The 23,515-nt window shown below is 48.3% G+C and overlaps 2 protein-coding genes, 1 long non-coding RNA gene and 15 other non-coding genes across 19 annotated transcripts in view; 5 read left to right on the top strand and 13 right to left on the bottom strand.

Moving 5' to 3' along the window:
* Window positions 1-773: 773 nt before the first annotated feature.
* LOC135821625 (uncharacterized) lies at window positions 774-1,415 on the bottom strand. Its single transcript, XM_065334622.1, has one exon. It carries the CDS (start codon window positions 1,413-1,415, stop codon window positions 774-776), a length of 642 nt encoding a protein of 213 aa, XP_065190694.1.
* Window positions 1,416-1,559: 144 nt separating this feature from the next.
* On the bottom strand, window positions 1,560-6,809 carry LOC135821626 (uncharacterized). The gene has a single exon (XM_065334623.1). It carries the CDS (start codon window positions 6,807-6,809, stop codon window positions 1,560-1,562), a length of 5,250 nt encoding a protein of 1,749 aa, XP_065190695.1.
* A 598-nt stretch (window positions 6,810-7,407) lies between these two features.
* LOC135821948 (small nucleolar RNA U3) lies at window positions 7,408-7,631 on the bottom strand. Its single transcript, XR_010554438.1, has one exon. It is a non-coding gene; the product is annotated as a small nucleolar RNA U3 (small nucleolar RNA).
* A 206-nt stretch (window positions 7,632-7,837) lies between these two features.
* LOC135821057 (uncharacterized) overlaps window positions 7,838-23,515 on the bottom strand; it is a 53,960-nt gene continuing 38,282 nt past the window's right edge. The window contains exons 4-7 of one of the 2 annotated variants that reach the window (XR_010554281.1): window positions 22,035-22,175; window positions 13,418-13,666; window positions 9,918-10,030; window positions 7,838-7,881 (exon numbers count right to left, since the gene is read on the bottom strand). This is a non-coding gene — a long non-coding RNA (uncharacterized LOC135821057). Of the gene's footprint in view, window positions 7,882-9,917; window positions 10,031-13,417; window positions 13,667-19,965; window positions 20,073-22,034; window positions 22,176-23,515 lie in introns of those variants that run through there. The other variant, XR_010554282.1, reaches the window with a different exon arrangement.
* Trnak-cuu (transfer RNA lysine (anticodon CUU)) lies at window positions 10,393-10,465 on the bottom strand. Its single transcript has one exon. It is a non-coding gene; the product is annotated as a tRNA-Lys (tRNA).
* Window positions 11,187-11,410, bottom strand: LOC135821966 (small nucleolar RNA U3). Its single transcript, XR_010554454.1, has one exon. It is a non-coding gene; the product is annotated as a small nucleolar RNA U3 (small nucleolar RNA).
* On the top strand, window positions 12,843-12,914 carry Trnae-uuc (transfer RNA glutamic acid (anticodon UUC)). Its single transcript has one exon. It is a non-coding gene; the product is annotated as a tRNA-Glu (tRNA).
* Trnak-cuu (transfer RNA lysine (anticodon CUU)) lies at window positions 14,544-14,616 on the bottom strand. Its single transcript has one exon. It is a non-coding gene; the product is annotated as a tRNA-Lys (tRNA).
* Trnak-cuu (transfer RNA lysine (anticodon CUU)) lies at window positions 15,327-15,399 on the top strand. Its single transcript has one exon. It is a non-coding gene; the product is annotated as a tRNA-Lys (tRNA).
* LOC135821956 (small nucleolar RNA U3) lies at window positions 16,747-16,970 on the bottom strand. Its single transcript, XR_010554445.1, has one exon. It is a non-coding gene; the product is annotated as a small nucleolar RNA U3 (small nucleolar RNA).
* On the top strand, window positions 18,393-18,464 carry Trnae-uuc (transfer RNA glutamic acid (anticodon UUC)). Its single transcript has one exon. It is a non-coding gene; the product is annotated as a tRNA-Glu (tRNA).
* On the bottom strand, window positions 18,526-18,599 carry Trnan-guu (transfer RNA asparagine (anticodon GUU)). The gene has a single exon. It is a non-coding gene; the product is annotated as a tRNA-Asn (tRNA).
* Trnak-cuu (transfer RNA lysine (anticodon CUU)) lies at window positions 19,624-19,696 on the bottom strand. Its single transcript has one exon. It is a non-coding gene; the product is annotated as a tRNA-Lys (tRNA).
* Trnae-uuc (transfer RNA glutamic acid (anticodon UUC)) lies at window positions 20,753-20,824 on the top strand. The gene has a single exon. It is a non-coding gene; the product is annotated as a tRNA-Glu (tRNA).
* On the bottom strand, window positions 20,886-20,959 carry Trnan-guu (transfer RNA asparagine (anticodon GUU)). Its single transcript has one exon. It is a non-coding gene; the product is annotated as a tRNA-Asn (tRNA).
* On the bottom strand, window positions 21,727-21,799 carry Trnak-cuu (transfer RNA lysine (anticodon CUU)). The gene has a single exon. It is a non-coding gene; the product is annotated as a tRNA-Lys (tRNA).
* On the top strand, window positions 23,079-23,150 carry Trnae-uuc (transfer RNA glutamic acid (anticodon UUC)). Its single transcript has one exon. It is a non-coding gene; the product is annotated as a tRNA-Glu (tRNA).
* On the bottom strand, window positions 23,215-23,288 carry Trnan-guu (transfer RNA asparagine (anticodon GUU)). Its single transcript has one exon. It is a non-coding gene; the product is annotated as a tRNA-Asn (tRNA).

A 23,515-nucleotide genomic window follows, 5' to 3' on the forward strand; every position in this document is an offset into this window, starting at 1 on the left:
GGGGACGCTACACAGGTTTTCTTGAAATGACCACCCTTTCTTAGTCACTAGTTTTCAAGATAATGAAAAGCTGACGTATTCTTTTTCTGAAAAGGCTTCAAGGCAGAGTTAACAGAAGCATCTTTGCGGTGCGTGATGTGACGGACGCAGACTGTGACAGGAAAATCTCCCAACGATGTCTCACATAATCAATATCTTTCACCACGAAACACCCCTTGACCCACACACCCACAAACAAAACTTTTTCTTCTCGTGTAAAAGTGTCACGAACGGACATAAACGAGGGAAAATAAGGGGGTCTAAAATACTATTACTACTGCACTCCAGGGCAGTTCAACGGTGGCTGTGATCACAGTCCCTCGTCTCCGTCGTGAGAACATCAAAAACTCATCATATCAAGTGCTATTATCGAAAACACTGTAACGAGAAGAAGGTCTAACCGGACACAACTTCCATACCAAAAAACCAGAAAACTAGACCAAGAAGAAAAACTGTTCTCCGCTCTAAAAACACGGTAAACGATTATGACGTAAGGCGTCCAAAAGGAGCGAGAGTTTGAACTCCCGTTTGAACTTACAACAGATATGGCTGTAACTAAGTGTAAGAGATAGTAGGGGTCAAAGCATGCATACGCGAAATGTGTACAATAATGCACGACGTGGGAAAAGTGGGAAATAGTAAGTTCATGACTGCGCAGTCATGACACTCCCGAGGAACAAAAGAAACAAACTATTTTACTGTGGCATTGAATAAGACAATGGAATAGATACTGTCTACATACATACATACGTAGAAACGAAGGTGAAAGCTACAGACACCAGCTCAGCCTGCATTTGTGCATTGAGCCTTTCCTTTGCCTTCTGGGCGGCCATGCGCTGAGGCCTGCTGCTAGCAACATCAGTGCTGCCGTTGTCGATCACATCAGTGTTCTCCTTCTCCTCCATTGCGGTCACTTCTAGTGGGTAGAGGTGGTTGATCGGTCGGTTCAGGATGGAGTTGGTCGTCTGTACTGTCGCCGAACGAGTCTTGCCGTCCTGCGCGCTGTCATGCAGTTCTCTGATTTTTCCCATCTTCCACATTCCACGTGGTAGCTGGTCGTTCTTGATCATGACCATGTCGCCAATCTTGGGATCAGTGGTTCGGCTCCTCCTGAGACGATGGTTGATTGGCTGTCGGCTGCGAAGTGCAAGGATATAGTCATCTCTCCACAACTTCCAGAACGTGTCCAGTGCAGCTTGCTGCTTCTTCTGCAGCGACGTAATAGTAGCGACTGGATCTCTTTGGGGCATGTAGTCATCTGACTGGATATCGTCAGGAAGTCCCAGTGAGCGAGTTGGGGCAATGAAGTGGTTTGGCGTGATGATTCCATCTGTCGACTCTGACGGTACATACGTCAATGGGCGTGTGTTGAGCATTGCCTCAACTTCCGTTGTGATTGTGTTGAACTGCTCGTAGGTGAATCGACTGCGGCCAATGGCTTTGTGGAAAGCTCGCTTCACCAGACCAACTAGTCGCTCATAGAAACCGCCTTGCCACGGTGCAAACTCAGTGGTGAAAACTCAGGTTACCTTGTGTTCTGCAAGGTAGCAGGCCAGCTCAGGGCAGGTTAGGATCTTTTTCCACTTCTGATCGAGGTACGTCTGTGCCAACTTGAACTGTGGCGCATTGTCTGAGATGATCTTGTCAGGTCGTCCTCGCCTGGCAATGAATCGTTTCAAACAGTTGACGAACTGGGCCGTTGTTAATCCCATCACTACTTCCAAATGAACCGCACGGGTTGCCATACAGGTGAAGAGGCACACCCATACCTTCTGTGTTGTACTGCTGATGTTGACGCTGAATGGGCCGAGATAGTCGAGGCCGATGTACTGAAATGGATGAGACTGCTGTACTCGTTCTGCTGGTAGCTGTGGCATCTGGGGTAGACGGAACGGTTGCCCTTCGTGTTTCTGGCAAATGACACATTTACTCAGAACGGCTTTCACAGCTGCTCGCCCTTGTGGAAGCCAGTACTTCTGTCGAATCTGGGCAAGTGTGTGAGACACTCCGGCATGAATGAGACGCGCATGAACTTCCCGGATGATCAGAGTACTTAGCTTACTGTGTCGGGATATCAGCATAGGGCGAGTCGCATCTTCAGGTAGCTGAGCATTGTCTAGCCTTCCATGGCATCTTAGCAGTCCTTCAGCATCCAGGCGAAGTCCGAGCTGGTCTTGAAGGGGGTGACGAGTACCGCTGTCTATAGCTTTGAACGCATCCGTGAAGTTCTGTCGTTGGTGTTGTCTGATGATGATCTTCTCTGCGATGCTGAGATCACTGGCTGCTACGTACTTGGTGCGCGAAGCATCATCAAAGACCATTGCTGCGAGGGGAATCTTTGGCCGTAGCTTCTCTCGTGTGCTGCTACTGACCTTGCTCCAGATCTTTTTGCCAATGAAACGGAGGCAGATTGCTGTAGTCCTCAAGAGCGATCTGAGGGATGAAACACGTTGTTCTGCTGCCTGAAGCGAATACGTTTCTGTGCTGTCGTTGATGACGGCAGCTGTGTTCCCAATTGTAATGAGAGGGGAGCGTCTCTCTTTGTCTGCTTCTGCAATGTCTTCTTGCGTGACGATCAGTTTTCCTGTTGGCCAGTCCTCTTTGTCTCCTGCTAACCATGCAGGACCCTGCCACCAGAGAGAAGACGCCTTCAACTCCTCTGGCTGAAGACCGCGTGTTGCTATGTCTGCAGGGTTGTCCTGGGACTGAACGTGACGAAACTGTAGCTGCTGATTGGATTTCACTTCCTTCACACGATTGGCAACAAATGTTGAGAGATGATGGGGCGTTGTGAGCCAGTGGAGAACACACTTGGCATCAGTCCAGAGGTATGTTGGGATGTTGTTCTGAAGTTGAAGCTGGGATTGGATGAACTTGACCATCCTGAATCCGATGACCACGCCGAGCAGTTCCATACGAGGAATGGTGACCGATTGCTTCTTGGACGGTTTGTTGGCTGACGGGGTCAGTCGGGATCTGGAGAAGATGAGATTCACCGTGTACTTGTTGGAATCCGGAATCTGCACTTGGAGGTAAGCTGCTGCTGCATATGCATCCTTGGATGCATCTGTGAAGATATGTAGACTCATCGGTTGACTTGCACTCGCAGGACCAATGAACCTTGGAATGGTGACGGTCGTCGTCTGCCGGAGTGCTGATTGGATGTTGTCCCACTCCAGGAGCATTGGTGCGGACAATGGGGCATCCCACTCCAGACCTTCCTCCCATAGCCGACGAAGGTACCGCTTCCCTTGCAGTGTAGATGGTGTCATCAATCCGAGTGGGTCAAACACGCTTGCCACTTTGTTCAGCACGCTGCGCTTTGTGACTGGACCGACTGATTTCTCATTGATGCTGTTGGACACGGCGATGTTATCTGCTTTGCTATCCCACTTGAGCCCAAGGACTTTGGTAGATGCTGATGGCAATCGGTCGATTTCCTGAATCTTGTCCAACACTTTGTCGGAGTTGGAGGTCCAGTCCCGTAGGTTCATGGATGCATCTGAGAACAGCTGCTTGGCTTCCTTGTAGAGATGAATACCTTCTTCTGGGGAGTAGACCGTGGTTATTAGGTTGTCCACATACAGATCACGTGCAATAGCACCAGACACATCGGTCTGGGCCTGTGTGAGGTGCAGCTGAATGGTAGCAGCGAGCAGAAATGGGCTCGAGACTACACCGAACGGCACTCGACAGAAACGGTACGCTGTGACATTGCCGTTAACCTTCTCAGGTGTGGTACAGTCCTTGTACCAGATGAATCGGGTGACGTCCCTGTCACTTGGCTGAATAGAAATTTGAAGAAATGCTTTCTCTACGTCAGCGCTAATCACAATTGGCTTGAGACGGAAACGCATTAGCAGGCCGCAGAGGTCAGGGAGTAGCACTGGGCCACGGTAGAGGCAGTCGTTCAGGCTTGGAGATGTTGCACTCGCTTTGGCTGATGCATCATACACTATCCTGACCTTTGTTGACTTCGCTGGTGTCACAACGGGGTGGTGTGGCAAATAGTGTTGTTTACCACTGGTTCCGGAAAGTTGAACTTCTTCAATGATTCCCTTAGCTAGCTGCTGTCGGATCACCTTGTCATAACTCTCGAGCAACTGTCCGTCTGTAGCGAGTCGTTTGGCCAGTGATTTCATTCGGCCAAGGGCTAAGCCGTAGTTGCTAGGAAGTTGATCTTTGGTGTCATCAGGCTTCCATGGCCATTGGATGGAATACCTGCCATCGGAATATTCCGTTGTCTTGCGAAATTGCGCCAGTGCGATTTCGTCATCATTCGCGTAGGGTGAATCCTTGATTCCGATATTCTCCAGTTGCCAGAATTGAGACAGTACACTGTCCTCTGTGTTACGGTTGGAGACGCTTGCAGCGCCTGAGAAAATCGAACCGCTGCTGGTAACCACCAGGGAGGTCGTGTCATCATTGCTGCATTCATCCGGTAGTGAACTGCAGCCGGTGAGCAGGTATCCAAATTCGGAGGAGACTAGCTTGAGTCCTGATGGCAGTGTGATAACATTATTGCCCACCAGTTGCCAAAAGTAGTCAGCACCAATTAGAAAGTCGATGTTGACAGTTTGCATTGCGTGAGGCACAGAATCTGCTAGCGCTGTTGGAGACAGCTGTTCAAGAAACGCCAAGTCGGTCTGTTGCACGGCTTGTTTCACAATTGGGTTGGTTATGGTAGGCAGAGTATTCACCATTATCTGTGCCATGTTACCGTCTCGGAGGTTGACAGCGAGTTGGAACGATTGCGAATTGAAGCTCTTGGACTTAGTTGCTGCCATGGTGTTCAGGTAGAGCCTCTCTTCATTCTCGACTGGTAGCTGGAGTCGTTTAGCTAGAGCTGCAGTGATGAACGATCGTTGGCTGCCACTGTCCAGTAGTGTGTTGACCGTGACCTTCTTCCCACAATGGTCAGTCACGTTACACTTAGCGGTTTGCAGCATGGCTGACTGAATAACTGCTTTCAGTGTTGAGACGCTCGTGGTGGCTAGTTCCGTGGTTTCATCTGGAATTGCCGCCGGCTCTTGGCTTGGCATCTCTGCCGGTGACAAAGCTGCGATTGCTGCTGTCTGTGGACTGCCATTGGCCAGTGAATTTGTTTGCTGGTGTTTCGGAACTTCGACTGCTGGATTATATTGTTGACCCTTCTTGGGACAAATAGCACGACTGTGGCCTGTTCCGCTACAGTGGTAGCAATTTCTACTACGGTGTGCACAATTCCTTGCGATATGGCCTTCTTTGAGGCACACAAAGCACCTACGTAGGGACAACAGTTGATCCTTCCTGGAATCCAGTGTTGAGTAGTTGGTACACTCATCACTGAAATGGCTTGACCGACAGAAGACGCAGGACGGTTCTCTTCTGGGGCTTGCCTGGCTGGATACGAATCCCATTGTTGGTGGACGATGGTGTTGTTGCTGGTGTCCATGTATCTTAGGCTGAGGTGTCTGGCTGATGTTGTCGGTGAACTGACGAACTGTGTTCTGCATTGCTACATACTTCGCTAGCATCTCCCGTACTGTTTTGACCGTCCATGGCACAGTATGGTCGGATCTCTGCTCCTCCAGTTTGCTGACGAGCTGGAACGGGAACTTCGAGAAGAGTTGCTGAATGAGGACGCGCTGAGTATCAAGGTTCTCTCCCTGAGCTTCCAATTGACGAAGGAGTTTCTCCATTTGGTCAATGGTAGCCTTCACTTCAGTAAACCTGTTGTTACATTGTGGCAGCTGTGCCAGTTTACGATACAGTGTTGCCACTATCAGCTCAGGCTGTCCAAATTTGTCCTTCAGCATCGTAACTGCGATAGGATAGTTGGCTGCTGTTATTGGAATGCCTTCGATGGCTGCTGCGGCGACACCCGTCAGGACGCTTTTGAGGTACGTGAATTTTGATACGTCCGGCAACGATTGACGAAGACCAACAGAGGACTCAAATGTCTGCCAGAATTCTGGCCAGTCCATGATGTCTCCATTGAACTGAGACAGTTTCAGCTGAGGAAGTTTCACCACTGGACTGGAGCGTGCAGCTTGCATGGCTGCTACTGCTGCCTGTGCCGCCACCTCAATGGTGGACAGCGTTGTTGGTGTACTGTGTATGCTGACACTTGACGATGCTCGTCGGATGCCATCTACATTGATCATAGCTGGAGACTCGTTCTGGTCTCTAGGATCTTCTTCCAGCTGCACTGCTGTTTGTTGATGCGCCTCCTCATCAACTACTGGTATGTCCTCAGTGGCACTGGCACTATTGGTGGTGGCATCCACTGAAGTCACTGAGGCTTTCTGGTGCTGTTGCTGAGCAGCCAGAATGGCGGATTGGGACTGACGCTTCAATTTCTCCTCTTCAAATACGACTTGGTCGACAGCTATCTGGGCATCTTCAAAAATGCGCCAAGACACATTAAATTCACGCTCCCACTCCTCTTCTTCGTCGTGTACACTACATCTTTCTAAGTCGTCCAGAACATTGAAAATCTCATCCTGGGTGAGTAGTATTTCTCGTTTCAACTGTACAGCATCGTCAATCTGGGGCTGAAGCCTCTTTGGATCGATCCATACTTCCACATAGCTTTCTGTTGTTTTTTCCAAAATGTACGCAGTACATGCTCTGATGCGCTCGTATCTTCGCATGCACCGGCGTCGACGCTTCTGCGCGTCCTTGATGGCCTGCAGGCCTTTCTTCTGGGAGTCATCTTCCTGACATGTTGTGGCTGTAGCACAACCTTCAGTGGCTTCACTAGTACGATTAGAGTCTTCACTTGACATCATATCCTATCCTGGTCACAGCACCATGTCACGAACGGACATAAACGAGGGAAAATAAGGGGGTCTAAAATACTATTACTACTGCACTCCAGGGCAGTTCAACGGTGGCTGTGATCACAGTCCCTCGTCTCCGTCGTGAGAACATCAAAAACTCATCATATCAAGTGCTATTATCGAAAACACTGTAACGAGAAGAAGGTCTAACCGGACACAACTTCCATACCAAAAAACCAGAAAACTAGACCAAGAAGAAAAACTGTTCTCCGCTCTAAAAACACGGTAAACGATTATGACGTAAGGCGTCCAAAAGGAGCGAGAGTTTGAACTCCCGTTTGAACTTACAACAGATATGGCTGTAACTAAGTGTAAGAGATAGTAGGGGTCAAAGCATGCATACGCGAAATGTGTACAATAATGCACGACGTGGGAAAAGTGGGAAATAGTAAGTTCATGACTGCGCAGTCATGACAAAAAGATCGATATTAAAAATAATCATGGACATGGTTTCGTTCACGTTTTGTGATGAAGGCACCAATCTGTGTTCATCATTGCAGTCATGCTCGATCTCAAATCTTGTCTTTGAATTCATATAAAAAGAGCCACTCATAAAGCAGCCTCCCCCTCCACACTGACCAGAAGGACAGTGCAGAACGGTCATCAATCACCAGCACTCTTGCATCCAAACATGGATGCTGTTGTGCTGGCGCGCTTCCCGCTCAGGAGAGGATGCTACATGTCATCCTCGTGGCTTATGCGGTTGTCTTTGTAGGAGAACAAAGACGGGATACGTACTATAGAAATGATCCTAGTGAGTACGATCTTGATTTTCAACCAGCAGCCAGCTCTCCTATACATGTAGTCTGGCCCCAGTGTCTATCATCACAAGTTTGTCCACTTTTCTCGCGGCTTCAAACCGATTCACGTCAATCTGAGTGCGGCAAAATAACATTCTAACTTTCGAGTACTATTTTCATCAGATTGTGCCGAAGCATTGCCATGGTGATTAATTGTGAATAACATTTTCCCTTACGGATTCAGAGTGTCAGGTTGATATCCAAATACCAGTGAGATGCTGCTATACGTGAAACGTAGAGAAATCACGTAGAGAGCAGGCGTCTCGGTCAGAGTCTACGGCTTCGTGTCTTTTGGGTCCAGATTTCTACGTGGAGATGAGGTTCCCTACGTTATGGCACACAAAGAAAATGGACCTGCTGGGAAATTTCCAGTGCACATTTCACGTGATTACTCCACGTGAACGTAGAGCAGAAAAGGTTTCCATCACGTTATGGGAACGCGAAGAGGGTTCCCAGGATTATCTGCGTCGTGTTGCCGTAATGCAGAGCGGAACGTCAATATTGCTAATGCCAACGGTCATTGATCTATGTAGCTGCTACATGTCTAGACGGTACAGGAATTGCAGGAGCACTTCCTCGTTTCCCTACTGCCATTTGTTCTCGCGATAGACCATTTTATAGAGACTCTACTGCATTGGCCAAGTTGTGGAATGAAGGGTTGTCCAGAAAAGCCTAAGAACCTCTCTCATGAAATTGCAACAAAATGGGCCGTAATTGAAATTAATGTACATTGTCATAGTGCCAAAAGTGCATAAACTACCAACTCTGCATAAGGGGTCTATTTACGGCGAAAACTCACATTACGCATTCCAGGTATGTTTCATATTACCAAGAGTACAAACATGAAAGCTCCCAAGAGTGTGCAACTCCTGATACCCTCCTTTCTATGGGGGGTCCGCCGGCGCTAAAGTTCACAACGCGTGGTGTAGTGGCAACGTTGTAGGTTACCTGCCCGTTGCTAGCGAGCAGCGGAGTAATACAAGAATAGAAATTAGCACTCCGTGACAGAAATCCACTTGGCTTATTATCGCATTTCGTGCCTGCTGGCCTTCGTTGTAGACCTACATAGTACAAACTGTACCTCAAACACGTGATGTGCGTTTTCGCCGCAGAAGACTCCATGTGCAGAGTTGAACACTCTTGGGAGATCATTTTACTCTTCACATCACGTACAGAATCATGCCGATGATTCGCACAATCGGAGTGGGTTTCTTTCTGCCAGGGAGTCCTAATTTTATTGCTCCATTGCTCACTACAATAGGCTGGGAATGCACATGTACAGTGTGAATACTGCACCATATTTCCAAGAGTATATAACTTCCCACCGGGGCTTATAATTATGTACTCTCGATATCTCTGGGAGCAAAAATCAGTCTCAGCCACCTATCTCTACTTTTTTTTCCTTTCGTGCCCAAATCTTTCGAAAAATACCAAAAAAGTTCAGATCGTCCCCGGGTGGGCTTGAACCACCAACCTTTCGGTTAACCCATTCAGCGCTACTGGGCCTTGCCTATGGTACTCTGCATATAAAATGCTAAAAACAGGGCCAATAGGAAGTTCTAAAACTGCAGGGTTCTGGCAACTGGGGTCCTCAAATATTTTGGAAATGATTGCCAAGACTATCAACCACAGGGTGACAGAATCGATACAGTCCCCAAAACGAATAGCGCCTCACAATAGGGGACGCAAGTTTGCTCAAATTGCGTGAAATACGCCAAATGCGTGAAATTGCAGCTGAAAGATCGCTGAAAAGAGAAGAAAAAAAAGACGCATAGTGTTTCCAAGCGGGATTCGTACCAACGACCTATCGTACAAGAGGCATGATCATGATCCAACTGACTAACAGTGCTCTTACACACCAGTCAGTGCCAGAAATCACTATATATCCCATGACGTCTATAGACGTCATCCCGCGCATGGGGGGCATTTTCAATGACGTCTATAGACGTCATCAGCGTTCAATGGGTTAACAGCCGAACGCGCTAACCGATTGCGCCACGGAGACAAGTTGCACATTCATTGGGTATGCGAGTCTATTGACTGAAAGCTTTCGTTGCATTCTGGCCATCAGCTAAGCAGAGCTTCCACACATATAAGGTCTAAAATGGGATTTGCAGAAGCTTTTTGCAGGGCAATAAGCAGTCAAACTGCTGCAAAATCCTGGGAAGATCCCATGTAACCCGCTTATGAGCAGCTCAGGTCATGCACAACGAGAATTTACGAATAGAGCGGTGAGAATCGTGATCTTTCTTACCGTCAGGATATGCTTGAAATAATGCAGTTGAGGTGTGTGCATACAGGCTGCATAGATGGCGAGCAGCACTTTCGAGATGACCATAGCACACGGACCTGGACAGGTTCCTTGACCTAAATGGCAATACATGCACCACAGCGGGAAACCGCAAAGAATGTTTGACAGTCCACGCACCAGAGAAAAAGCATATGAACTGAATCAAAACAAAATAACCCCACTACTTCTTCCCTCTGATTTTCTTTCTTTTGTCCGCGAAGAAGGCGGAGAGCCGGAACGCGGACCTTTACGTTTATGCTGTTGGTCGTTTGTCTTTTTATTGCACGGGAAAGGCGGATAGCCCAAATGTGCAGATAAAATCAAAAAGCTTCTCATACGCTTTGGCAAGGAACATCCCTGGATGGGGACTTCACGTTGGCAAAGGAAGAAAAAAGGGGGTCTGCAAATGCGCAAAATCATCGCTTGAGAAAAAAAGAAGCGCCCAACGTGGGGCTCGAACCCACGACCCTGAGATTAAGAGTCTCATGCTCTACCGACTGAGCTAGCCGGGCTGCTTATCCGGTACCTGCAAGCGGGGCAAAACACTTCAAACTGGGTGCATATTCTTTACAATAGGCCTGCAGCAGGATAAGCAGCGTGTTGGCAATAACCCTGTATACATTCAGTGTCATTCACCATATTTCAGTTATTACATATGGAAAGCTGAATGGATCAGCGGGACTCCGTATACGTCCAGCACTCGAGGTCCCGGGCACACAACGGGTGTTCATCACCACAGCATAGAGGTGAGATCTAACACGCATGCGTTTGTTGAAACCCGAGGTCCGGTGGTGAGCTTTGAAAAATAGCTGTCCGGAAATTGAGCATGGTGGTCAACTCATCAACTTCTTGATTGAAAAATAGCTGAACAACGAAAAATGCTTCCGTAGCAATCACAGTAATGCCATGGAGTATTGCACACAGTAATACCATGGAGTATTGCACACAGTAATGCCATGGAGTATTGCACAACACCTGAGTACTGTTGCACAGTTAGAGCATGTACGCCTATTTCCCCGAAGTCCAAAACACTTGACGTTACCGTTTTTTTGCGTAACCTCCGAATCAAACGATTTTCGTAGGCTTTTTGTGATGTCTGATCCGTCAAACACTACGAAACTTCGTTATGGCGGGTATGCACAACCTCTCTGTTGCAACATGTGAACACATATCCAATCGTGGCCACTGGTCACCCGTCAATGATATTCCTTTCTTTATTATTTATATTGAAGAGCCACTCATAAAGCAGCCTCCCCCTCCACACTGACCAGAAGGACAGTGCAGAACGGTCATCAATCACCAGCACTCTTGCATCCAAACATGGATGCTGTCGTGCTGGTGCGCTTCCCGCTCAGGGGAGGATGCTACATGTCATCCTCGTGGCTTATGCAGTTGTCTTTGTAGGAGAACAAAGACGGGATACGTACTATAGAAATGATCCTAGTGAGTACGATCTTGATTGTCAACCTGCAGTCAACTCTCCTATAAACACATTCGGACTCTAGTGTTCATCATCACAGTCCTGTCCAAATCCCATCGGCAAAAGTTAACTTCTTCTCCTCTTTGCCAGGGCAATACTGATAGTACAGTGTCTACAGTTTACACTGGCCACTGTCTGGAAAAGTCGGGTTGGCATGACGACCATCCCACGCACGGGTTGTTCTTGCAACGAGTTCAGTGCTGAATGTCTTCCCTTGTTCCGGTTTTCACACACACGAGGAGGGCACGTTCAACATGCAGCACTATCGACAGCTCCCGTTGCCAGGCCACATACAAACACCTGTCTTCTTTGTACTGTGGCTTGTACAGAATTGTTTGAATAATATTATTGATTAGGCCACCCATCTTTAATTCGTTGTTTCGGGTCACTTCACTCATCCGTACCAGGGTCGGTCGGTCGTGTTTATTTTTTATTTTGGTTACTGCGATGCAACGGTGCATACATGATTGTACAATTGTGCATATCCAATGGGTTTTGTCCATCAAGCCAGTCTATCAAATCTGACTGTAGACGATCCAGCGCAGCCATTGTCCCATCAGATCCAGGTCCCCTCCACTCCAGGACCAGACATTGGCCTCGCTTGCAATCGAGTCTGACGAGCAGCTCTCACCAGAACTTTTGTCAATGAGCGACGCGGTGGCGGAGCTGATGCTGACCTGTTTCAGGACCGATTGCGGATTGGAGATAATAGGGAGGTTCTGCTATACGTGAAACGTAGAGAAATCACGTAGAGAGCAGGTGTCTGGGTGAGAGTCTACGGCTTCGCGTGTTTTGGCTCCAGATTTCTACGCGGAGATGGGGTTCTCTACGTTGTGGCACACGCAGAGAAAATGCGTACGGATTTGCTGGGTATCGATCAACTGCATGCAGAAAACTGCCAAATATGGAAGGGGAAATTCCCAGTACACATTCCACGTGACTTCTCTAGGTGAAACGTAGAGCAGAACAGCATTTCTTTACGTTACGGGAACGCGAAGAAAGTTCGCGTGATTCTTTGCGTCGCGTTCCCAAAACGTAGAGCAGAACCTCCCTAATAGAAGACAACGTCGTCACCAAGCGCTGCATCCTGTCATTTGGCTGCTTCTGAGCAAGACGTCATGAGGTCGATGTCTAGAGTCATGAACATAGTTATTTTCATGCACAATAAAAAAATTTTGGGGGTCGGGTGAAAAAAGATGGTCGGTCGGGTGACCCGAAACAACGAATTAATTCTGGGTGGCCTTATATTTATGATTTTGTGCAAGTCCCCTATGTCTGAAACCGCACACACTCGGTTTCACGTACTCTTGTTTTTGCCATGCAATTGCATCAACACTGTCAAATGCAGCGTCCAGCCTGAAGCCTACTTGGATTTGAGATTTACACCACTGCTTCAGTGAGTGTGCAAGTCCCATATGGTCTAGTGGTTAGGATTTCTGGTTTTCACCCAGACGGCCCGGGTTCAATTCCCGGTGTGGGAACACCTAACTTTTTTTTCTTTTTTTCTGCGCATGCAGTTTGCCCAAAATACTCGTTCTCGGGTGAGCTTGGACCACCAACTTTTCGGTCAACAGCCGAACGTCCAAAGAGCTGCCAAACGTACATGTACCCTGAGTCTCGCACATTCACATTAGCACCCCATAAACCGCATGCAATCTGAAACCGAGCAAGTGAGTTTCAAGTTGATTTTTGCAGTACATTACGTGTATGACTGTATATCATGACACTTTTGCCCAAAAAATACCCCAACCCTTCCGGTGGACATCGTTATGGCCCTTTGTGGTACGGAGTGAGGACAATGTAATGCAGCTATTACAGGAGGGTGGACCTTTCAAAGTTCCTTTTTTCCTTTTTGGAGTTTCACCAAAACACCAGGACGCCGATATATTAAAAAAGTATCCTGTTGAACTTTCACAACCACTGACAACGTCAGGGCTAGTTTCTATTTCTATCAATTTTCCGATAACTTCAGACAACGACTTACCATGTGAATCACCCCAAGACGGCTCATGATCAGAATGACTGCTATGGTGCAAAATCAGCTCGGGGTGATGTGACTGCGGTGATGCATGATTAGCTGGAGATCATGTGACTGCTATCATCCACATCTACAATCAGCTGGGGATCACGTGATTTCTAAGACCATCGCATCCTGGACTTGATACCCACATCCTCCCGGCAGCAGCAAGCCCTGGCATGCGAAACAGCACTGCGGCTATGCCACTTGCGGAGCCTAACAAAAAAGGACAGGAATGGAAGCAGAGCAGCACACCAAACAAAAGGACATTCACTTGAACACACAGAGACTGCACACTTTGCGTCCTGGTTGAGCAAAGGCAGAATATTGTCAAAAGATGTGAGTCATGCCGCCCAAGTCATGCCGCACTGCAAACCTGGGTAGAGTGCAAACCAGAGCACGCACTGCATGGGTATTGCCCAAGCCGATGTTGTCCAAGTGGTTCCTGCTCTCTTTATACTATCCAACACAGCACTCCCCCCCCCCCCCCCACACACACCAACCTGTTTGATGATGCAATGAACCAGTTGAGATATACCCTGTCTCGTGTTCTACAAACCATGCTCTTTTCTCTTATGAAGTAGAAGGTCAGGGATAGACGAACAAGGCGGTTACACTAAATGCTGCATTCCTAGTTGGTGCAGTTGCACCACACCTGTAGTCATGGTAGTCACATGCATAGCTCCTGATTGGACAGGGAGCACTCTGGCCAGGTATAAGTAGGGCTGTCACACATCAGTTCATCCTCTTCCAACTCAGTCTGATTCTGAGTCTACATCTGATCTACAACAGTTACTGAACTGTGACCTACTCGTGAGTTTGATCTGATGATTCTCCTTGTCTGCTGCCTGGCCCACTGAGGCCAGGCTACACGTGCGAATCTCTCCAAGTAAAACAAAGTTAACCTTCCAAGACGCGACTGAATAACCTCCTCTACAGAGCACATAATCTCGGGGGTTCGCGTGCCAACAAGAAACTGGCTTTGACAAAAACGAGCCGATTTTCATGTGTGCTGCTGCTGCGTCCATTGCCAACGAGCACTCACCCACCGAAGTCCCGTATATTCCCAAGCTAGAGAGTAAAAAAAAGAAAGCGCCCAACGTGGGGCTCGAACCCACGACCCTGAGATTAAGAGTCTCATGCTCTACCGACTGAGCTAGCCGGGCTGCTACATAAGAAGCTCTATGTCATCGAAGAGAAGAATTTATTTGTTTGATGACATACAACAGTGAAGTTGCTCCTCTTATAGACAGCTCACCAACATGCAGATAGATGATACCCCTGGCACTTGCCTTTACGATAAACACCGTTGATTGTGAAACTGTGGAAGTGAGATCTCCGACGGTGAAAATTACATTGCACGGTCCACAGCAGTTAGAGATTCCATGCATTGTGCTGTGCCGTATGCAGTACTGGTCTATTGACGACTGACCTGAATGTCCCAGAAACCTATCCACTTTCCATCGGCGCACTTCAGTTCCACCATCCTCTGTCTACAGTCATCAGCGTGGTAGAACGGAACAAGAAAAAGTCTGAAGAAAGCAACAGTGACCGTCACAAACCGGACTTGAATGAGGACACTTTACTACAGGTGGATCATGCTACAGTGCCGGCAACTGAAATCCGACCCCCGGGAAGTGCGTTCACATCCTAGCGGTCTCTATTTCGTCGTGTTACAATCCTGTATTGGGTCTTTGCGATGTGAGCGCACCGCTCAGGAGTCGGAGTTCAGTTGCCGGCACTGTAAAGCCACTAAGACATGCATTCTGCCTTGAGAAAACATCCAGGACTAGCACACTGAGACTGCCGGTCACTGTTGTATGTAATCATACACAAAATTCTTCTCTTCGATGACATTATAGTTTCTCATGTAGCAGCCCGGCTAGCTCAGTCGGTAGAGCATGAGACTCTTAATCTCAGGGTCGTGGGTTCGAGCCCCACGTTGGGCGCTCTCTTTTTTTTTTAAATCTCTGACCTGAGATTGCATGGGGCGCCGGCAAGAGTCCATAAACAAGAGTATGCAACTGTGATCTCTTTTCTATGGGCCAGATGCGCGGCGCGCTGCCTTCATTACATCATTCAGCTGCAGTCCGCGCACTGCGGAAAATCAAACACCGCACTTTCTCTCTGGTTTGAAATGAACTTTCGTACGGAACTGGAGTTCACGCGCCAGAATTCAGAGATCGCGTAGGTACTGGAACGAATCGAGCAAAAACGGATGGGCTCGTACGAGAAATTGTGAGTTTGAATGCATGCTTTCAGAGCGTGATGAAGGCAAGTTACGTAATGAAGGCAGCGCGCCGCGCACTGGGCCATAACCACAGTTGCATACTCTTGTTTATGCACTCTTGGCGCCGGTTGTGAGAGTGCTCGTTGGCAATGAATGCGTCTTATAGCTGAACACATGCGACTCGGTTTGGTCCAAGTCTGTTTCTTGCTGGCACACAAATCCCAGAGATTATGTGTCTTCCACGGAAGGGGGTGATGATCTCCAGTACCTTGTGATGAACCCAGGTGGGTCCAATGGGCAAGGGAGACACAGATTTCCCAACTTTTCACAATCCAACAGTATAGCAGCTAAGCTAACATAAGTACCGTAAAGTACCCCCCGCCCCCAACTTGATTTTACAGCCAGGGAAAGGAAAATCAGATGGCAGAGTGCAACGAAGTGTGTACAGTATGAGAACCTTAGGCCGTGATCGTTTGGTCGGATCCAGATCCAGATCCACTGGATCTGCAGTGATCGATTGGTCGAACCTGGATCCAGATCTTTCGGATTTGGATCCGAGCAACCCTGCCCCGGGAGCAGGGTGAACTGGATCCATCGGATCCAAATGTGACCTTTGTGCGTATATGGCAGGTAAAAATCATTTTTGTCCCCATTGTCGTACGTCTAGTCGACTTTTTGTTGACTTTTCGTACGACGCGCGCGCGGTCAGTATGACTTTTGCCCTTTTGTGTTACCTGTCAGCGCCATTTTTTACTTCGTCAACATGGCAACAACCAAGGTCCAAAAAAAAGTGATCGGTTGATTCCGAAGGATCCGACGGATCTTAGGTCTGGATCCGGATCGGACCAAACGACCACAGCCTTAGTGTACAAAGGTCACACTTAGCAGGTTTTTGTGTGGATCTCGTATCCCCTCGAAGGTAAAATGAGAACGGATTGGCTGCACAACGTGCAATGTGTGTACAAGGTACGTGTCGTATGACCTACAGGCAAGACACCACCTCCACATTATGACCACGAAAGGACAAGATGGTGGGGCGCTCTTCTTTGAATTCAAATATTTAGGAGCCACTCATAAAGCAGCCTCCCCCTCCACACTGACCAGAAGGACAGTGCAAAACAGTCATCAATCACCAGCACTCTTGCATCCAAACATAGATGCTGTCGTGCTGGTGCGCTTCCCGCTCAGGGGAGGATGCTACATGTCATCCTCATGGCTTATGCGGTTGTCTTTGTAGGAGAACAAAGACGGGATACGTACTATAGAAATGATCCTAGTGAGTACGATCTTGATTTTCAACCAGCAGCCAGCTTTCTTATAAACACGTTCTTACTCTAGTGCACATCGTCAACGAATTCTCCAAGTTTGAAATCACAGCTGAAAGTGATACTTCCCCAACTGGGAATAAGTATAAGATCATAAGTGCTTTCATCATCAACTGTTCGGAGATGGCGGATCGTCATGGTAACCACTTTGCATCTCTCTGTTGTCGCAGGGGCGTCGGAGGGAGGTAGAAAGTGGTACGGCTCGACAGTCAGAGGGGGTGCGGGGGAAAGTTGCCCCGTGACATTTTTTTCAAAAAACACTCAGAATACCCCTCTCAGAGGGTCTCCAAAGGTACATACATGTACATGCCATGCAGTTCCGTAGTCGACAGTCTAGTCACGTGTTACACGGTGCAGTGACCTGACTGGTGCACCGGTGACGGATCGCGGCTCACGATCACGCGTGGTCATGTACAAACTCGGTACCCCCATTTTTTTACACCGGATTTGGACGTCCGCGTGGACCACCTGGAGCCAAAAGTGGTACGGCTCGAGCCGTACCAGTCGTACCGCTTCTGACGCCCTTGTGTCGTGTGGTGATTACCTGCCTCTGGAAAAATGGCGTATAACCATTTATCAACAATAGGCCATGTTCCTGCGACAGAACCTGCCCCGGCAATGCATTCGACTTCCCCACATTTGGTCCGAAGAGAAAAAACCCAAATACCAGAATCCCCTCCCTCCCTCTCTCTCTCTCTCTCTTTGTAAAGCAGTCACCACATTACGGGTCAATGAAAGTAAGGAGAAGAGAGTCGATACTGTTGTTTCTCAAGACTCACTTGTAACCCTGCACTCCAATCACACTGACGTAAACCGTCCCTGCACTGAAACATGCACAACCGTACTACAGCTGTGCTCAGTGAAGTCTGACCCAGAGTGCATGTTTGGTGCTCTCAACTTGCACTGCCCTTGACACCCTGGCTGTAACGCGAATGTGGCTGGACGCACACATGTGCCAGTACAGTGATGTAATTGGAACTGGCGCAGGATGCCAGTTTTGCACTTTGGGTCGGATTTCACCGAGCGCAGCTGTACATTCTGTGAGTGTGTGTGTGTGTGTGGGGGGGGGGGGGGGGGGGGGGAGCTGGACGATGGATCATATAGCACAGCTTCTGGGGTTCTATGGCCTTGTGACCATGACATCTGCCATGCCCAGCCAAAATTTCCCCTTTGTGTGTGTATGCCTGTGAATGTACTCTAACCCAGGCAGAGCCGCACACACGAAGAGAAAGACGGGATTATGGACTATATATAGGTTACACTCCTCATAATTCAGAGGTTCCGCATAACGTTATTAAGTTAGTAAAAAATGTAGTCGATTGCAATAATGTGATTGATCAGGAAAGTTGCCTTTTGTTGAAATTGGTTATTCTGGGTGATATGCAAGTCCCATATGGTCTAGTGGTTAGGATTTCTGGTTTTCACCCAGACGGCCCGGGTTCAATTCCCGGTGTGGGAACAGCTCACTTTTTTCTTTTGTCTCTGCTCAAAATTTTGAAAAAGAATGCAAAAAGGTAGGTCGTCCCCGGGTGGGCTTGAACCACCAACCTTTCGGTTAACAGCCGAACGCGCTAACCGATTGCGCCACGGAGACATGTTGGAAATTGCTGCTAAAGATGCATCTACATGTACGTGCTGCGTGTGCACATGGATCCCAGAGGGTGGCGGCGTTCCTATGGATGCAGAAAACTGGGTCTCACCGAGTTTCTACATGAACCGTAAACGCCTTTTTTGCATAGCAACTGCACATGGCCTCTGGGAACTGCCAAACATGGCCAACATCATGTGACCTACTGACGAAAGAGGCTATTTACACAACCAAGAGTACATGAAAACCAGAGTGTGCAGCTTGGGGCCTTTTCTACTATGGGTGTCTGTCACGGCGGAATTCCGTGATTACATCATATTGGGCGCAGATCTGAGGCGGGAAATGGCGCAGTGCGTACAACTGAGCTGCAGTTGTGCAGAAAGAGACCTGCTCGAATCCTGCTTGTACGCACTACATGAGTAAAATGTAATCCGGCCTGCACATTCTGCTTTTCCTGTATATGTAGTCCTGGCACAACGGTGTAGCAAGAAGGACCCATGAGTGTGTGTGTGTGTGATCCCCGGTAGCCTAATCGGAAGGGCACTGTCCCGGAAAGACAGGGGTGCTGGGTTCGAATCCCGCTCGTGGATCCTTCTTTTGCAACAATGGCACCGGTATTGCCATGCCGAGGGTATCCATAGTAATTTGATCACGCGAGCACCACTTGCGTAACGCTGGCTGTACCAAGAGCAAAGCTCTTTACCACTCCACAATCTTAGGCGAGACCAAAATGAAATAGAGATTGCCGGGCCCTCCCGCACCAAAATCGAGCCAAAGCCATTTTTTTTAAACAGTTCATACATGTACAGTACTGATCGTGTGAGTAGATCTGTGACGTGGAGTTCCACAAACCCGAGCTTGTACGACTCCCTGATGTACAGATCAGGGCCATCGTTGGCCGAAATATAGAAAAATTGGACGGGTAAACCGCGTACCTGTTGTCCGGGAATCTCGATTTTATTTTGGTCTCGCCTTACCACGCCCTGCTCTAGAGAGTATAGTGTGATCAATATTTCCAAAAAAAATTAAGCGCCCAACGTGGGGCTCGAACCCACGACCCTGAGATTAAGAGTCTCATGCTCTACCGACTGAGCTAGCCGGGCTGCCGTATTTCCAGCGTAGTGGTCAATCGAGATCATACCTGTCAACCTTTGTAAACCTGAGATCGGGACAATGACATACCTAGGTATGAAATGTGTACAAATGTACCTGTGAGGCATGTGACAAACATACTTCTGGGTGCCTGTTACCACCCTCGATATCGGGACGGTCCTGGCCAAATCGGAATGGTTGACAGGTGCGCTACCATAAACACAGCATCGTCAAAGAGACTGCACCTTGTCATCTGCTCGAGTTCCAACACCTTCTAGCTGGTGACAACAGAGGCAGTCGGTTTGCGCGGGTCTCCACGACTGCACCGCTTGAAAGGTCTAGTGGTCATTGGTCGAAGGTTCCTATGTTCCTACAAGTATGCAAGCACTGCGGCGCAGGACAATACAAGACACAATGGCAGTCACGTCAGGAGTAAGTGCTTTCCCAGCACATATATATCCTGTTTAGTAACGTTACAAGGCGTACGAACAAAGATGAACAGTAGCCTACTCAACATGGTCGTGAAGTCATTAATTATCTTCCACTCAGGCCCGCCAAAGGTACAACAAACTCCAAACAAAAGCAGAGGATGTGTACTGGCAGATTGAGTGTACTGGCAAACTAGATGGGTGTACTTTCCTCTTCTACACACACCACAGCGTCACACCGCGTTGCAGTCTCTGCAGGGTGAGTGGTACGCCATGAGATACTGCATCTGGACCTGGATTTCTGTACGCGTTCTTAGTTAGAACTTGCGGCAAGGCTAGTGTGAAGTTTCATAAATGCCCCGGTTTCCAACATTCTTATCTATGGGAATGGGCGTAATTCAAGCTTTCCAAGCAGGAGACTATAATGCACAGAGAGTCTGAACGGTCGTCATCTCCCTATATCCCTCACCCCAGCATACCCATGATGTTTCAGAAGGCGTAACCACACGAACTGTTTGAGCATATAATCGTTCCTCACCCCCACCCCACTCCGTCGACCAAGCCAGATTCGGAATGGTGAAGCTTCTCGAGCGTGAAAGGTGCTTTGTACACATTTGTGTTTTCACTTCTACAACCACCTCCCATATGGTCTAGTGGTTAGGATTTCTGGTTTTCACCCAGACGGCCCGGGTTCAATTCCCGGTGTGGGAACAGCTCACTTTTTTCTTTTGTCTCTGCTCAAAATTTTGAAAAAGAATGCAAAAAGGTAGGTCGTCCCCGGGTGGGCTTGAACCACCAACCTTTCGGTTAACAGCCGAACGCGCTAACCGATTGCGCCACGGAGACATGTTGGAAATTGCTGCTAAAGATGCATCTACATGTACGTGCTGCGTGTGCACATGGATCCCAGAGGGTGGCGGCGTTCCTATGGATGCAGAAAACTGGGTCTCACCGAGTTTCTACATGAACCGTAAACGCCTTTTTTGCATAGCAACTGCACATGGCCTCTGGGAACTGCCAAACATGGCCAACATCATGTGACCTACTGACGAAAGAGGCTATTTACACAACCAAGAGTACATGAAAACCAGAGTGTGCAGCTTGGGGCCTTTTCTACTATGGGTGTCTGTCACGGCGGAATTCCGTGATTACATCATATTGAGCGCAGATCTGAGGCGGGAAATGGCGCAGTGCGTACAACTGAGCTGCAGTTGTGCAGAAAGAGACCTGCTCGAATCCTGCTTGTACGCACTACATGAGTAAAATGTAATCCGGCCTGCACATTCTGCTTTTCCTGTATATGTAGTCCTGGCACAACGGTGTAGCAAGAAGGACCCATGAGTGTGTGTGTGTGTGATCCCCGGTAGCCTAATCGGAAGGGCACTGTCCCGGAAAGACAGGGGTGCTGGGTTCGAATCCCGCTCGTGGATCCTTCTTTTGCAACAATGGCACCGGTATTGCCATGCCGAGGGTATCCATGGTAATTTGATCACGCGAGCACCACTTGCGTAACGCTGGCTGTACCGAAAGACAAAGCTCTTTACCACTCCACAATCTTACCACGCCCTGCTCTAGAGAGTATAGTGTGATCAATATTTCCAAAATAAATTGAGCGCCCAACGTGGGGCTCGAACCCACGACCCTGAGATTAAGAGTCTCATGCTCTACCGACTGAGCTAGCCGGGCTGCTGTATTTCCAGCGTAGTGGTCAATCGAGATCATACCTGCCAACCTTTGTAAACCTGAGATCGGGACAATGACATACCTAGGTATGAAATGTGTACAAATGTACCTGTGAGGCATACGACAAACATACTTCTGGGTGCATATTACCACCCTCGATATCGGGACGGTCCCCGGCCAAATCGGAATGGTTGACAGGTGCGCTACCATGAACACAGCATCGTCAAAGAGACTGTACCTTATCATCTGCTCGAGTTCCAATACCTTCTTCTGGTGACAACATAGGCGGTCGGTTTGCGCGGGTCTCCACGACTGCACCACTTGAAAGGTCTAGTGGCCATTGGTCGAAGGTTCCTATGTTCCTACAAGTATGCAAGCACTGCGGCGCAGGACAATACAAGACACAATGGCAGTCACGTCAGGAGTAAGTGCTTTCCCAGCACACGTATATCCTGTTTAGTAACGTTACAAGTCGTACGAACAAAGATGAACAGTAGCCTACTCACTATGGTCGAGAAGTCATTAATTATCTTCCACTCAGGCCTGCCAAAGGTACAACAAATCAGTTTTTGCTCCAAACAAAAGCAGAGAATGTGCACTGGCAGATTGAGTGTACTGGCAGATTGAGTGTACTGGCAGATTGAGTGTACTGGCAGATTGAGTGTACTGGCAGATTGAGTGTTCTGGCAGATTGAGTGTACTGGCAGATTGAGTGTTCTGGCAGATTGAGTGTACTGGCAGATTGAGTGTACTGGCAGATTGAGTGTACTGGCAGATTGAGTGTACTGGCAGATTGAGTGTACTGGCAGATTGAGTGTACTGGCAGATTGAGTGTACTGGCATAAGATGGGTGTACTTTCCTCTTCTACACACACCACGGTGTCACACCGCGTTGCAGTCTCTGCAGGGTGAGTGGTACGCCATGAGATACTGCATCTGGACCTGGATTTCTGTACGAGTTCTTAGTTAGAAGCAAGGCTAGTGTGTAGTTTCATAGATGCCCCGGTTTCCAACATTCTTATCTATGGGAATGGGCGTAATTCAAACTTTCCAAGCAGGAGACTATAATGCACAGAGAGTCTGAACGGTCGTCATCTCCCTATATCCCTCACCCCAGCATACCCATGATGTTCCAGAAGGCGTAACCACACGAACTGTTTGAGCATATAATCGTTCCTCACCCCCACCCCACCCCGTCGACCAAGCCAGATTCGGAATGGTGAAGCTTTTCGAGCGTGAAAGGTGCTTTGTACACATTTGTGTTTTCACTTTTACATCCACCTCCCATATGGTCTAGTGGTTAGGATTTCTGGTTTTCACCCAGACGGCCCGGGTTCAATTCCCGGTGTGGGAACACCTTATCTTTTTTCTTTTTCTTTTGTAGTAGTATACAGGGAAAAATTGCTAAAAAGTTAGGTCGTCCCCGGGTGGGCTTGAACCACCAACCTTTCGGTTAACAGCCGAACGCGCTAACCGATTGCGCCACGGAGACAAGTTGATTTGGTCGGTCTAAGAACAGGTTGATAACACTGATCTTATGATATATTGTCCCTCCTTGTCACAAAGTTGTGGACAATGTTACTGTCCTTGTCTCTCCTGTTCCTATTCAGATTTGCTTCCGGTAGGGCTGAAACGATCATTCAGTAACTCCTAACGATCAACCAATATCGTTAACGATTGATATTATTGGTTTTATTGATTATTGTCGGCTCTATCGAA

This window comes from Sycon ciliatum, chromosome 7 (genome assembly GCF_964019385.1).
Source record: "Sycon ciliatum chromosome 7, ocSycCili1.1, whole genome shotgun sequence".
NCBI classification, from domain to species: Eukaryota; Metazoa; Porifera; class Calcarea; order Leucosolenida; family Sycettidae; genus Sycon; species Sycon ciliatum.

Bases quoted from the DNA above. Each gene is read 5' to 3' on its own strand.
- LOC135821626 (XM_065334623.1), bottom strand. From the start codon at position 6,809: ATGTCAAGTGAAGACTCTAATCGTACTAGTGAAGCCACTGAAGGTTGT.
- LOC135821625 (XM_065334622.1), bottom strand. From the start codon at position 1,415: ATGCTCAACACACGCCCATTGACGTATGTACCGTCAGAGTCGACAGAT.